The sequence below is a fragment of the Lytechinus variegatus genome, chromosome 2, assembly GCF_018143015.1.
Source record: "Lytechinus variegatus isolate NC3 chromosome 2, Lvar_3.0, whole genome shotgun sequence".
Lineage (NCBI taxonomy): Eukaryota > Metazoa > Echinodermata > Echinoidea > Temnopleuroida > Toxopneustidae > Lytechinus > Lytechinus variegatus.
This window is the reverse complement of record NC_054741.1, coordinates 8,027,384-8,042,659: the sequence shown is the minus strand read 5'-3', so window position 1 is coordinate 8,042,659 and position 15,276 is coordinate 8,027,384. Positions and strand designations below refer to the sequence as shown.

General features: G+C 35.2%; 1 protein-coding gene across 1 annotated transcript; it reads right to left on the bottom strand.

The window, feature by feature from the left end:
- Positions 1 to 5,372: 5,372 nt before the first annotated feature.
- On the bottom strand, positions 5,373 to 15,019 carry LOC121407214 (phosphoethanolamine N-methyltransferase-like). The gene is made up of 11 exons (XM_041598177.1): positions 14,664 to 15,019; positions 13,911 to 14,066; positions 13,358 to 13,494; positions 12,562 to 12,719; positions 12,159 to 12,344; positions 10,906 to 10,995; positions 10,170 to 10,259; positions 9,002 to 9,124; positions 7,753 to 7,884; positions 7,020 to 7,136; positions 5,373 to 6,650 (listed from the first exon to the last, which is right to left on the bottom strand). Exons 1-11 carry the CDS (start codon positions 14,951 to 14,953, stop codon positions 6,537 to 6,539), a joined length of 1,593 nt encoding a protein of 530 aa, XP_041454111.1. The 5' UTR covers positions 14,954 to 15,019; the 3' UTR covers positions 5,373 to 6,536.
- Between the last annotated feature and the right edge of the window lie 257 nt (positions 15,020 to 15,276).

Sequence of the window (15,276 nt, the reverse complement as noted above, 5' to 3'; positions counted from 1 at the left end):
CTGTTCAGGTCTGAATGTCAAAACGTATCAGCTAGCGCTGCCATGCTTGCATTTTGATTGGCGAGTTATGTATGTCTCAATATTGATTATATAACAAACTATACTTAAAATCCCCTTTTCATGACAGTTTATCAAAAATTTCGGCTCGCGATTTGCGCTCGCATTAATGGTTAAAAATATATCAACTGATTACTGATGCATCATATTCATAATAAGAAAGTGCTTGAAATGTACAATGTTCAGGCCATAATATCATCATTATGCATTAATAAATAAGATATCATTTTGAAAATTAAATTGTCCCTTTTGTTAATCTCACGCTTAGCAAGATGAATAGGAAGATATAATATAGTCATCATATTCATATGATAACATGTTCTAAGGATGTCACGGTCCTATGTCTCAAACTCAAAGTAATAATGAAAACATATCAGCTCTTCATAAAGTGCGATTTATTTCCACCATACAATTTTCCTACAAAGTGTTTAAAAATAAAAAGCTGAAATTGACCCCCTTTTTCAGATCGGAATATCAAATATTTCAAGCTCGCGCTTCGCGCTCGCATTATTTGATTGTTGAAATATGTAACATCTTCATGGCTAAGTGCAAGCAGTCCATAAAAGGCACTTTTCGATCAGTTCAAAACGTATACAAACATTTTCTGCTCGCGCTTTGCGCTCGCATTATTAATGTAGGAAGATCCCCTCTTACTCATCCTTTTCATGATTTACAAAACATGAATAGAGTGTCCCGTTCTAGGTCTAAAACAATAATTTTTCCGCTCGCACTTCGCGCTCGCATCAATTGTTTAGTTATATAGCTATCCTGTTCATGGTTACAAAAAATGATTGAAATTTTCCATTCTTTATGTAGAAATGTCAAAATGTCTCAGCTCGCGCTTCGCGCTCGCATTATTTGATTGTTCAAATGTAACGTCTTCATGGCTAACTGCAAGCAGCCTTTAACAAGTAGGCCTACCTTTCCGATCAGTTCAAAACGTGTTTCAAAAATTTCTGCTTGCGCTTCGCGTTTGTAGTAATTATTGCAGGCACATTTTTTTTCAGAATGTTCAAATTTTAGGAAAAAATACTTGCAATTAAAAAAAAATGATCGCGCTCGCATTATAAAATAAGGATCATGATATTATATAATTATGTTGATTTAAAGAATAAAGCTAAGAAGTGACTTAAAGGACTACCCCCTTCAAAGAAATCATCTTCGAGCGGCCGATAGCGGAAAATATGGCTGAAAAATTCTGGGCCCCCCCCTATTGGCGAAGGCTGGATCCGCCCCTGGGTTTGATAGGTGAAACATTGCTTATTAGAAAATCATGTTGATCAATAAATTATCGATGCACAACAATAAACTGTTTACTATGTATGTATTCATATACTAATTTGTAAAGATATATTGTATTTGATGTATTTTATTTTGTATATGACATGTATGAATAGAAGTTGTTGACAAATAATAAAATACAAAAAAAACTGACGGAAATCAACGAAACAATTTTATTCTGACTTTGTAGATTTACAAAAGATTTCTCCTCTAACGGTTTTATATTTTTGGCAAGGTATGCTGAAACATTCAAAAGAATATGTCTCTTTTAAAAGAATATGACTGGTTCAAATTGTTGAAAGAAATGTTTTGAAAATTATCTAATAAGAGTAGAACAATATCATATCAATATCAGTGAATCAGATGTTACATGTTTTTATAATCACTGTTACAAAAAATGCAAATAATTTTCTTACTTATTACATGGAAAAAATAATTGATATGACATTTCTAGAAAAAGATTAGCGTTTAACAGGAATCGAAATAACAGAAGAGCAGCAGTATAAAGGGATAAGGGTTTCCATATATTGGAAGACATAATATGCAACCTTTGCATTAGACCATTAAAGAATAATGATTGGTCATAGTTTGATGCACAGGTTTTTATTGTTTGTCCTCCAACATGGCTGTGTGTTGGAACCCACTATATAATGAAATCAAAAGCTTTTGCACTGTGAAATAATATTATGATCCCTGTATAATGTATTTATGCTGTCATTAATCATTATTTGATTTAGTATTTTTCGTATTAACTGGTTTTAATCAAATGAATACCTCTTGAGGAGATTGAATGCAGAGGCAAAATCACTTTAATCAAAACTTTAAAATCTGCAACTCTGTTATTCTTTGACGGATTTTTTTTCTGTATTTCTCCTTTAATCTAAAAATGAAAATAAAAATAAAAATAACAATAACAATAATAATAAACATTGCTTAAATAGCGCATATCAAATACATAATTATAATACACATCAAAAGGATCTATTGCGTCAGCCATTTGAGAGAACTCAGACCTCCTTTCATGTATTAAAGAGTGGAACAATTTACCTGTTGATATGAAAAATAGTAGAACTCTTTTCATGTTCAAAAGATTATCCAAAGCTTTCTTTCTTGACAGATTATGATTATTTTTCTTCAATATGTATTTTAAGTTGATGTATTTGCATTTAAGTTGATGATCTACTCTGAATTTATGCTTAGTATGTGCATATGTGTGTGGATGTGGTAGTGTTTGTACTATACGTGTGTGTTTGTAATAGTTTTCCATTCTATTCTTAGCATCCTCATTATCTATATTTTTTTCTCTCCTTTTGTATCATGTAGATTAATATATCCATGTTTTATGTTGATATTCCAGGGCCCTACCCGGGGGGGGGGGGGAGCCACTTACATTGACGAGTGGATACCATGCGCGACCAAAAAAACACGTAAAAAGAATGTCATTTTCACGATAGGGCACATTACGTACTTAACGTGAAAAGGGTGTCAAAATCACAAAAATAATGAAAAAAGGGTATCTATTTTGCTTGTAAAATTACGTGTTTAGGGTCGAATTTGCGGGGATGATAAAACAAATTTATGTTTTATAAAGGATGTCCTTTTTGCCCCAACACTTCGTGTTTAGAGTCAGATTTGCGCGAGGTGTAGAAAAAAGGGGTCGTACTAAACCAAATAAGGTAAATCCGACAACCAAAGGACCCGTAACAATAAAACATTCCTGTACTTGTTTAGGGGTTCATTTCAGGGAATAATTGCCAAGAGTATCGTTTTGTTTCCAATACTTGTTAAGGGTAGGGTTTCACACGCCAATACTAGTGTTAAGGGGTGCATTTTCAGAATATGGAAATTACGTGTTTAGGGTGCTTTTTGAGACCCCATGGTCGCGCATGGTATCCACTCGTGAATGGAAGTGGCCCCCGGGGGCCCTACCCACAAGCTTTGCTTTTATAAAGGGGTCCTAAAACCAATTCGTCTATGCTATAATCTAATTGATGTATGTTTATGTACTCATTTATGTTGTATGTATATCTATTTGATTATGATGTGATGTTTTTGAATAAATAAACTTGACTATATCATGTCTCTATAAACGGGTGTTTCTTTCTCTTTTCTTCTAAATTAGAAGAAAAGAGAAAGAAACACCCGTTTACGGAGGAGCATATAATCAATGATGTACATGAATATCTTATCTTACAAGAAGGAATGACTTCAAAAGAACTTAAATAATACTTCAGTATTAGCTCGTTTCACGATATCAGGCAATTTGTTCCAAAGCTTGTCAGATGACATTATGCCAGGTTGTACTTCCCCTTTAAATGAAATACTAACTTGTCGGATAACATTATGGTAGTCATGTTTTTTTTTTTTTTTTTTCATTTTCTTGCAATTTGAATATTGGACCTTTTTGAGATATCAAGTTTGCCACCCAGGCACCAATTGTAATTGTTTTCAATGACCATCCTATCATTGGTACATTATTAATACAAATTAAAATATTCCCAAGACAAATGAACAAACTAACAGACTAAAAGTATAAGACTCATAAAAAAATCAATTACCATGAGCAAATTGATAAGAGATTGTTTTTATTCATATCATTGCTTGATTGTTACATAAATTGAATATATTTCTATCTTGTGATTAAAACAAGAAAAATAGGAATGAATTGATAAACAAAGTAATTACAGACTCTAAAAGACTCCATGAAAACAGAAAGTTTCACTCATAGTATGGTTTAAAAATACTGCATGGCAAAAATAGGCAATATTCTCTTTTTAATTGAATAATCATTTGCATGTAAGAATGAATAACTATGCAGGCTACAGTAATATGACATGTTAAAAAATAGTTATACTAGCTGTATTGGGAAGAACACATTACATGATAAAGATTGATATGAACAGACAAAAAATCCATTAAAATTACAAATGTTTTGCACAATGCAAACACTATAATTATTAATAGTTAATTTGTGCACATTAAAATAAATCTGACATAAAATAAGAAAAAAATCAAGATTGTATGAGATGTATTGCTTCTTATCACATTTAACTTAAACAAAATTTAAGAGATAAAATGTTGCAAAATTGTTCAATAATGTTTTGAGTTCTTGAGCTACCTACCATGCACAATTATTTTGTAGGGAGGAAGGGACATATTTGAAAGGGGTGGAGTTGTTTGACCAAATTAAATTCAACATTTACATGTATTCACTATACATGTACTCATTATAAAGATTTGTATTTATGATTAGGTCCAATGCATTAATAAAAAAACATTGAGAATATAAATATTCAAAAGGAAAATAATTAGGTATAGTAAACAATATCAGTAAAATTCTTGAAAAATTACTCAGCCCCAAAAATATAGTGCATTATTTACATTACTAACAATCTATTCTTTCTCCAAGTAAACAAATGATACACTGAATAAATAAAATTCAAATTCAAATGCAACAGACATCTTGTTTGAAAATTAAAAATTGTAGAATACAGGGAAGAGAAATCCCCTCAGTCGTGCAAATTTTCACCAAACAACCAAAATTCTGATTAATTAAACTATTATTGTTGTCAATACTATCAATACTGCCATTGTTTTCACCATGATCCTCATTTGACCTAATGACAAAATAAATACAAAGTGATTTTCCCCTGTATATGGTACAAAATTTGTAGAATACAGGGAAGAGAAATCCCCTCGGTCGTGCAAATTTTCACCAAACAACCAAAATTCTGATTAATTAAACTATTATTGTTGTTAATACTATCAATACTGCCATTGTTTTCACCATGATCCTCATTTGACCTAATGACAAAATAAATACAAAGTGATTTTCCCCTGTATATGGTACAAGACAAACCAAACATATTTAGCAGTGTTAAAGGCTGGTCAGAGGTAGGCAAAAATAATATTCATTTCATTTTCAGGGGCTACTTCACAACATTCTGCAACATTGGATAACTTTTGACATTGCAGTTAATTTCAAAAGGTGAAATCGCGCCAAGAGCACCAGGAAACTTTTTTTTCCCTGGACAGGGTGATAAAAGCATAGTACTTGGAGGAATGTCTATCTGGCTACAACATCTGGCTTCTTTGGCTTATAAAAATGTGACATGGGGGGGGGGTTGTTGGTGGAATTCAACAGCTGTGACAAAAAATTCATAACAGCAAGAGTGGCGTTTTGCACTAATCTTTCAAAATCACTAGTACAGTTGGCAAGTGTAGAGGGTTGACTACCTAGAGTTCACAGTTTTTGTCACACGACAATGTATTTAAACATACAGGGAATGGATTCCGTAAGTTCTTCTAGATCATTTTAGGATCAGAGTATCAAATGTGATGAAAATCCACAGAATTGAAAATCATAGAATTAACAAGTGCATTAAGGACCTAATGACAATGGCCTGTATTCTGTCCCATATACGGCCTAACTATAAGTGGTGGATTTAAGTTTCATCTAGAATTACTAGCTTCAGACTGAGATCGTATGCTATTCAGAAAAGCATTTTAGGAGATAAACCAAACCCTAACTCTAACTAGCGAAATTGATTAATGCAAAGGCCTAAAGCACAGGCAAATGAGTTGCAGTTAAATGGATGTCAAAAGCAATGGTTCTATTTTCAACAAGACTCTGATGGTCCACATATACTAAAATGGCTTTAACAAATCTATATCAAAGCATCATAACCTGTACCTGGACGGTAACCATTTACCCAAAAGCTGCCTCAAATGTCCAATTTAAAAATAATGAACAGAATCGCTGCCACTATCAAAGTCAAACAAATGGCAGTTTGACATTAAAAACAAATGAATAAGATGTACTTGAATTAACAAATAAAGTTATTTACTTCTTCAAAAAGTATAACTTTTAATTTCACAGACTTTATAAGTCAATTATATGAAATAATCTATAGAGTGAGAAAAGCAACAAACTACAAAAAAAAAAGGATTTCCTTTTATCAATACCCCAAAAAGGTATTTTTATGGTCAATAGATAATATAAGACAAAGATGCTTTGATAAGAAAAAAGGGATTCCCAAAATTTTCTTCAAGCAAAGGCCCTGCCAACTTATATTTTATCCATTGAGTATAAATAGATCCTTATCAGCAATACTGGCATTGCTGAAATGTTTGACCACTCACTATTCCACTCACAACCTGTGAACACAGAGCCGAAAGCATCACTCTACGGAGTGGTATTAAGCACTCTTCTCGGCATAAAAGAGACCCCACTTCTGATTGCCAGCATCGACCCGCTCGATCTTACTCCTCCAACCGTCTTGCAGTGCCCAAACATCTTCCTCAGTAAAGCCCTGTTGGTCAGAATAAATTATTACATTGAGTGGCGTATTGATGGAGATTCTGGTGGACACTACTTGGAAATGGCAAATCAGACACAGAGGAGAGGGTCCTACTACATTTCTTCTACTACTCCCACTACTTTTCCACCATAACCATCACTGTCACCACCACCACCCTGACACCATCACCACCATTGTCACCACCACCACCAACACCACCACGAGTACCTCCATCACCACAACTTTTACAAATAATTCTAATAATACTACTACTTTTACTGCTATTACATACAAGCATTACTGTGTAGGGAACAAGTAGTGTAAGGGTATGATGGAGCATCAATTCAAGCAAAATTTGACACAATGTGATTCTTGAATTACCTTTAGGATATCAAGGTTGGGGTCCATCATCCTGTTGAGCTCCTTCTGTAACATATCTTTGAACTGCCATGTTCTGTCTTCGGCCTTCACGCTCACAAATCCTGCTTCTTCCAAAAGCTGCCAAAGAAAGAAAAATTATTGATACAGTATGGATAAAATCAAATCAATCAAATTATGTTGAGTGAATAATTTAGACTATTCCTATCGAGTGTCATCACATGCAACAACCAATAATTTGCAATGGAGTTTGGACTTTAAGAGGAAAAGAACAAAGTGAGGTTGAAAACATGGTACAGAAAAATTCCATAAAATGGCTAAATTTTATTGAAAATCTGACCCCCCCCTGTATTTGATCTGGATTTTAATGAGACCAAAACTTCCTTGATTAAGCCAGGGCACATTTTAAGGTGGTAATTTTTGTTGGGACTGCATGCTTGAAAGTTCCAAGACTGCACAGTGTGCACATCTCATGCTCATATGAATGTCAATTTCAAACTTTCCTCCTTATTCTCTAAAGCTCTCTCTGATTGTGTTCTACATTCAATTTAGTAATTGTTAATTTCAACAATCTGTATAACATTTCAAAGCTTAGGATGTGCTTTTTCAAGCTAAAAAATTGTTTATTTTGGGATAGCACGTCACAAAAATCTGCATTTAGCATACCCAGGACTCAAAATCACTTTCGTGAATTCATGCCAAGGTGTGTGTGGTGGGTGGGCTTTAGAATTCTTACCTGTCCATATCTAGGTGGTGTGTAGAGTATATAACCTCTCTGAGCCACATAGGCCTTGAAGGCATCACTGTGTGGCAGTTCACCACAGCAGTAATCAGATATCAGCAGCTTACCACCAGGTCTCAACCATGTCTGCAAGAGAATGAAAGGAAAGGCAAGGAAATAAATAATTACTATCATAGTAAATTTGCAACCCAATGATAACTTCCCTGAGTTACTTTATTTTGATTGGCTGCTTAGCATTACCATGGTAGTTGCCATTGGATGACAAAGTTACCAAAATGGTAAATTTTACACAACGTGGTCCTAGAATTGCATTATACAGATAAGATAATGCAAATGTGTGAGTGTGTTAGTGCTGATGCAGCACACTCAAGGGTATTTGCAATGGTGCAAGAAGCACAAGTCTTGTCAAGTCCTTTTGTACAACATTGTAAATGCCCAAGAAGCCTGCATACAGACACTAACATCATGTTATTATTCAAAGTTTTCATGTACTTCCTAAGGACTTTTGGTAGTATTACCCAGACTTAATCCAGGGTATTTACAGCACACTAGCATTTCAAGGAATACTCTTTCCTGGTATCCATTATACCTCTCCTTGTTCAAGTGTGGCAAATGTAAATTACTGTACTACCAAAGGACATCAAACATGTGGCAGCGGTTTGAATCCAATACCTTGTGGTTCAAAGTCCAAAAACATACCCACTGGACCACAACACCTTGATGATGAAGTTGATCCAAATGCAATAACTGGTAGAGACTGAAAATATGAACATGATCCCGAGGAACGTTTCACAAGAAGTATTTTCAATGATTTGCACCAACAAATGTTATAAGTCACTGTGAATCCTTGCATCTGATTGGCTGAGAGCAAAGTAATCACTGAAAATCACTGAGAATTTTTCTTATGAATTGTTCCAGTGATTGGCCTAATTTTACGTATGGCTGGCAATGACCAATTTTAATATGTGTGAAAGGAAAAATGATCGTTTTGAGAACAGGGAAATCAATCAATAGCCAGTATATCCTCATTCCTATTTAAAATAGCGAATTATATGAATCATACAATCATTGCGTTCTGGCATTAGAGTAATCATCCATACAAAGAAACTTTAAAGCAATCAAAACACCTTCTCTTATTGTTTTGCACTAGTAGGAAATATCCCAAAGGTACCTAGTATTATGCAACTACATCATTGTAATAATCATTTTCTGACACCACTATAGTTGGTGTTTAGGATCTTACCAGGAACTTCTTGAAGATGGCTGGTTTATCTTGGATGTGAAGGAGTGTATCTCTGCTGTAGATAACATGGAATGATTCAGGATTATACTCTCTCTTGGTGATGTCGCCAATCTCAAAGATGACCTATAGGGAGAAGAGAGTATAAAACAAATAATTACTTTTGGTGAAGATGTTGGGAGAAACTGTTTGTAAATTTATGCACAACTCTTCACACGACTAGAGCATAATCTTAGTGTTAAGTGAGCTACATAGGGATAGCGTGGCACAAGAAAGGTCACCAGTCGTGTGTTAAGTCTTGTGTGAATTTACAAACAGCTTTATGAAACACCCACCTGGGGCCTGTTGCATAAAACTTTTTACCTGAGAAAACTCTGGTAAAAACCGAAAACTAAGGTTAGTCTGATTTCTGCCACTGACTTTAACACAGGGCCAAAACTCCGGTAAAAACAACCTGAGTTTTCTCAGGTAAAGAGTTATATGCAATTGGCCCCTTGAGATATTTCACAAAGAGTAGAATGTATATTATAGTCATGCTTATATGACAACAAGCACTGAATATTTAACAATTAGTTATGAATACGCGATAGCACTGATCTCTTCTGGCAAATGTGGTGATGTGTTATATACCCCATACAACTGGGTATTAAGTGTGATTTTTAGTCACACTTAAATCTCTGTGAACACACCATCTGGATATAAATATTTTTCTGAAGCAAAGCAGAAGAAAGACAGCATCTACATATTGTTGACATAGTGATTGTATGTTCATTGCCTGATATGAAATGCTGATTAGACATCTGAAATGATATCTACAGATAAAAGGGAATTACATTTCTCTACAAAAAGACACTTAGGCTAGAAATGTAACGTTTTCCTTATTTAACATCCAATTATTGTCATTTTGCAGTGTTATACTTATTTATATTTCTTCCACATCTTCAAAACAATTTCACTTCAATTTCAGACTCATTGTGACAAAATAGATACATGACAAAAGTCAGGAGACTTGCATGATCACATTTACTGGGTAAAATGATCATGTAATTGTAAATTTCTTTTGGGTGAGGTCAGGGCCATGAACACTCATTCAGACCTAAAACTAGTGAACCTTCTTTCTTTGATACAGGGATCATCTAGTACCTTTGTTTAGGAGGTAAAAAGACATTACCTTTGGTTGATTTTGTCCCTGCGCTCTATCCATAGCTACCTCTATCATATTACTTGATAGATCAATGCCATCAACATTTACACTGTATTTCTGTACAAAGAGAGAAAGAAAAAAGAGCATGGATAACATCCTCACTGCATAAAATTTACATGGTGGTAATTTTGCTAATTGTCATCAATGGAAACAGGGCTCAGCAGGCAACAAAAGTCAAGGTTTCCATGGTAATTACTATATTAAGTAATGACAATACAATAAGGGAAAATCACCACAATTTCTAAGCAATGGTTCCATGACAGAGCTGCTAACCTTAAGAAGAATGTGTCAGTATTTAAAAGCTGAAAGTAAATATTTTGGTGAGGAAATCAGTATTTTCAAAGAAATTTTAGATATCAGCAGGCCTATTCTGCATGAAACCTTCAGTATTCCCCTTTTCCAGAACTAAATACTGAAAATCAGAACTACTTGGCAGCTTTGCCAAGATCTTTGTCCCTCCTAAAGGCACTCATGAGCCAGGTTTAAAATAAATTGTCAAAATACATCTAACACAAATACAGGATGGACTCAGAAAGAAAAGGATGGATATACCACCCCAAAATCACTATACATTCTCCATCAATCTTAAGTGTGTGGAGAAACAGCAAAGGCAGTACAAATTGGCAAATGCTACATATACATGTAAATGCTTCATAATTAAACAAGCATGGGTTTAGAAATCATATCATCTAAATCCTCTTACATCTGCCATGTAGAAGTCACCTCCTCCGATGCCACACCCTACATCAAGGACCATCTGACCTTCTTTCAGTCCAAGCATCTCAAGAAACTCCTATAAGATCATAAATAAAGAAAGAATAATAGATTTAATGATAGTAAAATGACATTTTGGTGCATTTGGCACAATCAATCATTCTCCAGACTTTGAAAAAGAGACTTTTGGGTTCAAATCCCAGCCATGCAGACAGTTCCTATAGCAAGAAATCGATCCATATTCTGCTGCACTTAACCTAGTCGAGGTGAATGGATACCTGGCAGGATTAAATCCTTGCACAGCACTGGACAAAGTAGCTCAAGCTAAATAACAGTGCACCTTGGAAAAGATTATTTTTTTGATAGATGACACTATATAAAAGCCTATTAGTATTACCATCATGCAAATTATCGCTCAACCTTCCAACCTTACTCTTATTGCTATATAGCCCCCTTCAAACTATGCTAGTGCATAATGATAATAGCTAGCTGATTGAATGAAAATGATTTTACAGATATATCACAAGTAAGAAATATGTGGGGAAAAGGGTATTAAGCCCCCCCCCCCCACAAAAAAAGAAAGAAAAAGGGATCATTCAAAATATAAACAAAATTGAATTATAGAAAAATTGAAAAAGAAAACCTTAATTTAATATTGGTTTCAATGAAAGGTTTAATCCTGTTCTGACAGAAGTTGAAAACAGAAATTTGAAAAAAATGCCCCGTTCAGAAAATATATAATTTTTCTCCTTCATATCTCACTTGTTTTCTTTTCCATTGTCAAACAGAAATACTCTTGGTAAAGTGTCAATTGGTCTACATCCGCTTCATGTATTTTCCGTTTGGTCTCATCCCACATGGTCTAATCTGACTTCATCTACAACCAGTTTGTCTGCTATCCATTTGGTCTTTTGCCTTTTATCCCATTTATTACTTTTTCTAACTTCTAGTTAGGCTATATCCATTTCATATAATCTCCACTTGGCCCAATAACATAATCTATAAAATGAGATGAACTGGTCATGGAACAAAAATTTTATTGGACATATTGCAAAATAATTAGACGAATTTGAAATCAGACAAGAACTGGGCTTAAGAAATCAGTACTAGGCCAAACGTAATGTAGACCAAATGGCAAGTACACCACATTGATAGACCAAATGGGTTTAGCAAATGTGGTATAAGACTAGATGAGGCATAGACCAACTGCTTGTAGACAAGTGAAATAAAGACCATACTCACATGTGTAGTCTCTGGCCCACCAGTGCTGACGTAACCATCTCCAAAGACCTCATACCTGAGGATACTGTTGAGGGAATACTGTCTGCTGTCAAGGAACTGCTGGAATGATTTGAAGCCATGGTTAGCATCCACATCCTGTTGGGTCTTCTGCCACAACCAGCTGTACTGGTTAGGGTTGTTCTTCAGCTGTAATTGGACATGGCAAAATTTGGGAGAGGATTTGTTGAAAGTGCTTATTCACAAACATGTTTTTTTTTCGAATCAGGGGAAACAAATGCAATTTTCTGCTATTTTAAAAGTTTATTTGGATTCAATTTCAGTGGCCCATGCAGTCAAGTCACTTAAACACCTCTTTATGAATAAATCACTGCTGATAACTTATAGATTTTAAGTATAGGCCTACCTTGATATATGACTGGATGCTTCGGCACATAATGAGCTGAAATCCATATGAAAGGGCGCCCTCGTTCTGGTTCACGCTGCTACTGGTGCCTTGGAAGATTGAGTTGTAGTCACGGGGCTTACGGTACTGGGTTGGGTTGAAGTTACGACTCTTGTCACCTAAGAGTAGATGAAAGTAAAGCAAATGGTCCATTATAGTTGGGATATGTTTCACTTGACAAATGTACAGATGTCATAAATTACACAAATTTTGCAACGTGTATGTATGTTTGGGTTCCAGGGTAACATTAGGAAGAGCATGTTTTATTTGTATCTCAAATTCACAAAGGTATAGACTGTGATATACACGTACCATCCCCTTGAATATGCAGAAACAGATTTACAAATGAAACAATGCTATACCACACAATGCAGAGGCTATTATTAATTGGTTCCTTATTTTCAATGTATCAAAGATTAACTTAAGTATTTTTTTAAGATGCCGATTGTGAGAGAGAATGACTCAGAGTAATTGTGAAAGTTTGTAAATAAATCATTGACAATGACCAAAATGAACTTGGTGCAGTTCTGCTGTCTGTCAGCCAAGCCATTTCTACTGGTCGACAGCCTAACTCTTTCAGCTGATTATTATAATTTTAATGTCAGGGAATGAATGAAGAGGACGAATTTGTAGTGGATCAGTTTCTATATTCTCCCATTCATATCATTGTCACAAAAAGAATATTAAAGCCACAGGGTTCCAGCTCTTTTTTAAATGTAATCTTTGCAAGTTCATCGTCAAATCAAATTGGCAATACCTGACTGATGAAAGCAGGACTCTCTGAAAAACAAGTGACCTCCATCTTTCAGCCATCCAAGAAGACGAGTGGCAAGAGCAAGGAGCTCCTCATTCGATAGGTACATGAAGAGCCAGTTGGAAAAGATCACATCATAACTGGAATACAAAAATGATTGAACTTGATCATAGTCCTCAAATGAAAATAAACAATTAGATGATTTGTCATCATTTAATTGTTTATTTAATAGCTGAAATAACACAAAATAATATTTTTTGAATGGCACTAGTTGTATAACCAAATATTTTTATACCTAAATGTACTAGTCAATGCTAGTAGTATTAAATGCTGCAGTCTAATGCGCTCATCAACTGTGATGCATATAGCTGGATAAATACATTCACTTCGTTATGATATTACAAGTTATACTCAAATTTTTATTATTGTTCTTCTCATCCATCCATTCATATTTTGTTTACCCATTTGGAAACCACTGTAAGCTTTGCTTTAAATAGAGAATAAACATATCTAGTTCACTTTTCCTTGAGAAGAAAGCACTTTTATCTCATTCTACCTGTTTAGCGGGAGATCTAGAGTCATCACATCGGCCTGTTTGAAGTCAACGTTACTCCTGTGACCATTGACCTCTCGATTCTTCTCAACAAATGAAGTCATGAAGTCAACAGCTGTCACATGACCACTTGCTTCAGCAAGAATACCAGTGAAACGGCTGCATAAAGATAAATGAAGTAAATGTGAGTCAAAGATTTACGTTAATAACTGGCAAAGTCAAGTGGAGACCAACAAAATACATTATATTATATCCAATGATATATCCGTTGGTTTGGAATCATTAAAAAAAAGCAAAAAAGCAAAATGATAATACTAATGCAACTTATAGGGCACATGTACATTCATTCTGCAGTGTGCTCATAGTGTTCGCCTGGCTTTTCTAAGGCTGGCCCACCTGGCCATCATGTGCCACACAACTGTTAGGCAAAAAAAGTAAATTTTTATTCTATTTTGGGGGCTACTTTTCACAACTTATGCCTTTGTGAAGGCCTTAATCTGCAACAATGGATAAGCTTAACTTGCGATGGATGGGGACATTTATACTGAATACCTCCCCCCAGGATTTCCGGAGCTCCTTTTTCTAGTTTCCAGGGCTCTTTTGAACATTTTGGGACTAAATCGCCCCCAGCCCCTGTGTAATTTTTCCAAGAAGTATATCAACTTACTTTGCTTATCATGAAAGCCAATGTGAAATTCTGCATGTGGCTCAGCCAAAGGACATGATTTTTTCAAGGTGCTTTACTGATCAACTTACCCGATTCCTGACCCAAGTTCCAGGACCCTTTTCCCTTTAAGGTCTGGTAGTAAAGACATGACCTCCGGGAGTTCGTGTTTGGTGAGGATAGAGGCATTGGAGTCAAGCATCATCTCCTCCAGGCTACCATCGGAGGAATGCCCCTCCCAGAACTGCTTCATGTTGTTCCTTGCGTTAACATCTGAGCAGAACAGGGGGAGTGGAAGACAGGGGAAAGTGAGGCGAGTGGAATATGGAAGAGAGGAAAGAGAGAGAGAGAGGGGGGAGAAGGGTTGAGAAATTGATTGCATAGTGTATGGAAGGGATCAAGTAAAAGAGAACAGGATAGAGCAAGGATAGGGGGAGAAAGACAGGAAAGAAGAGAAGCAAAAAGCAATGAGGCATAGATTGGGAGGGGTGAGATAGGAGAGGGGAAATAGAGAAAAGAAAGTTGGAGAGAACAGAAAAAATCCTGAATTCAACCAAAAGAAGTAGGCTAGATAGAATGGGATTATATTAATATTAGGCCTACTGATAGAAAATAAAGTCTTTTGAGAATGGGTGTGGAAAATTGGACACAACCTCAAATTTAATAAATAATGATAACTCTCAAGTTGTGACTGTCTCGTTTATG

Excerpts from the sequence above, each read along its gene's own strand:
- LOC121407214 (XM_041598177.1), bottom strand. The coding sequence starts at position 14,953 with ATGCAATCAATTTCTCAACCCTTCTCCCCCCTCTCTCTCTCTCTTTCC. Across the intron at positions 12,345-12,561 it reads GCATCCAGTCATATATCAAG|CTGAAGAACAACCCTAACCA; the intron begins GTAGGCCTATAC and ends GTCCAATTACAG. Across the intron at positions 9,125-10,169 it reads AGGGACAAAATCAACCAAAG|GTCATCTTTGAGATTGGCGA; the intron begins GTAATGTCTTTT and ends TTCTCCCTATAG.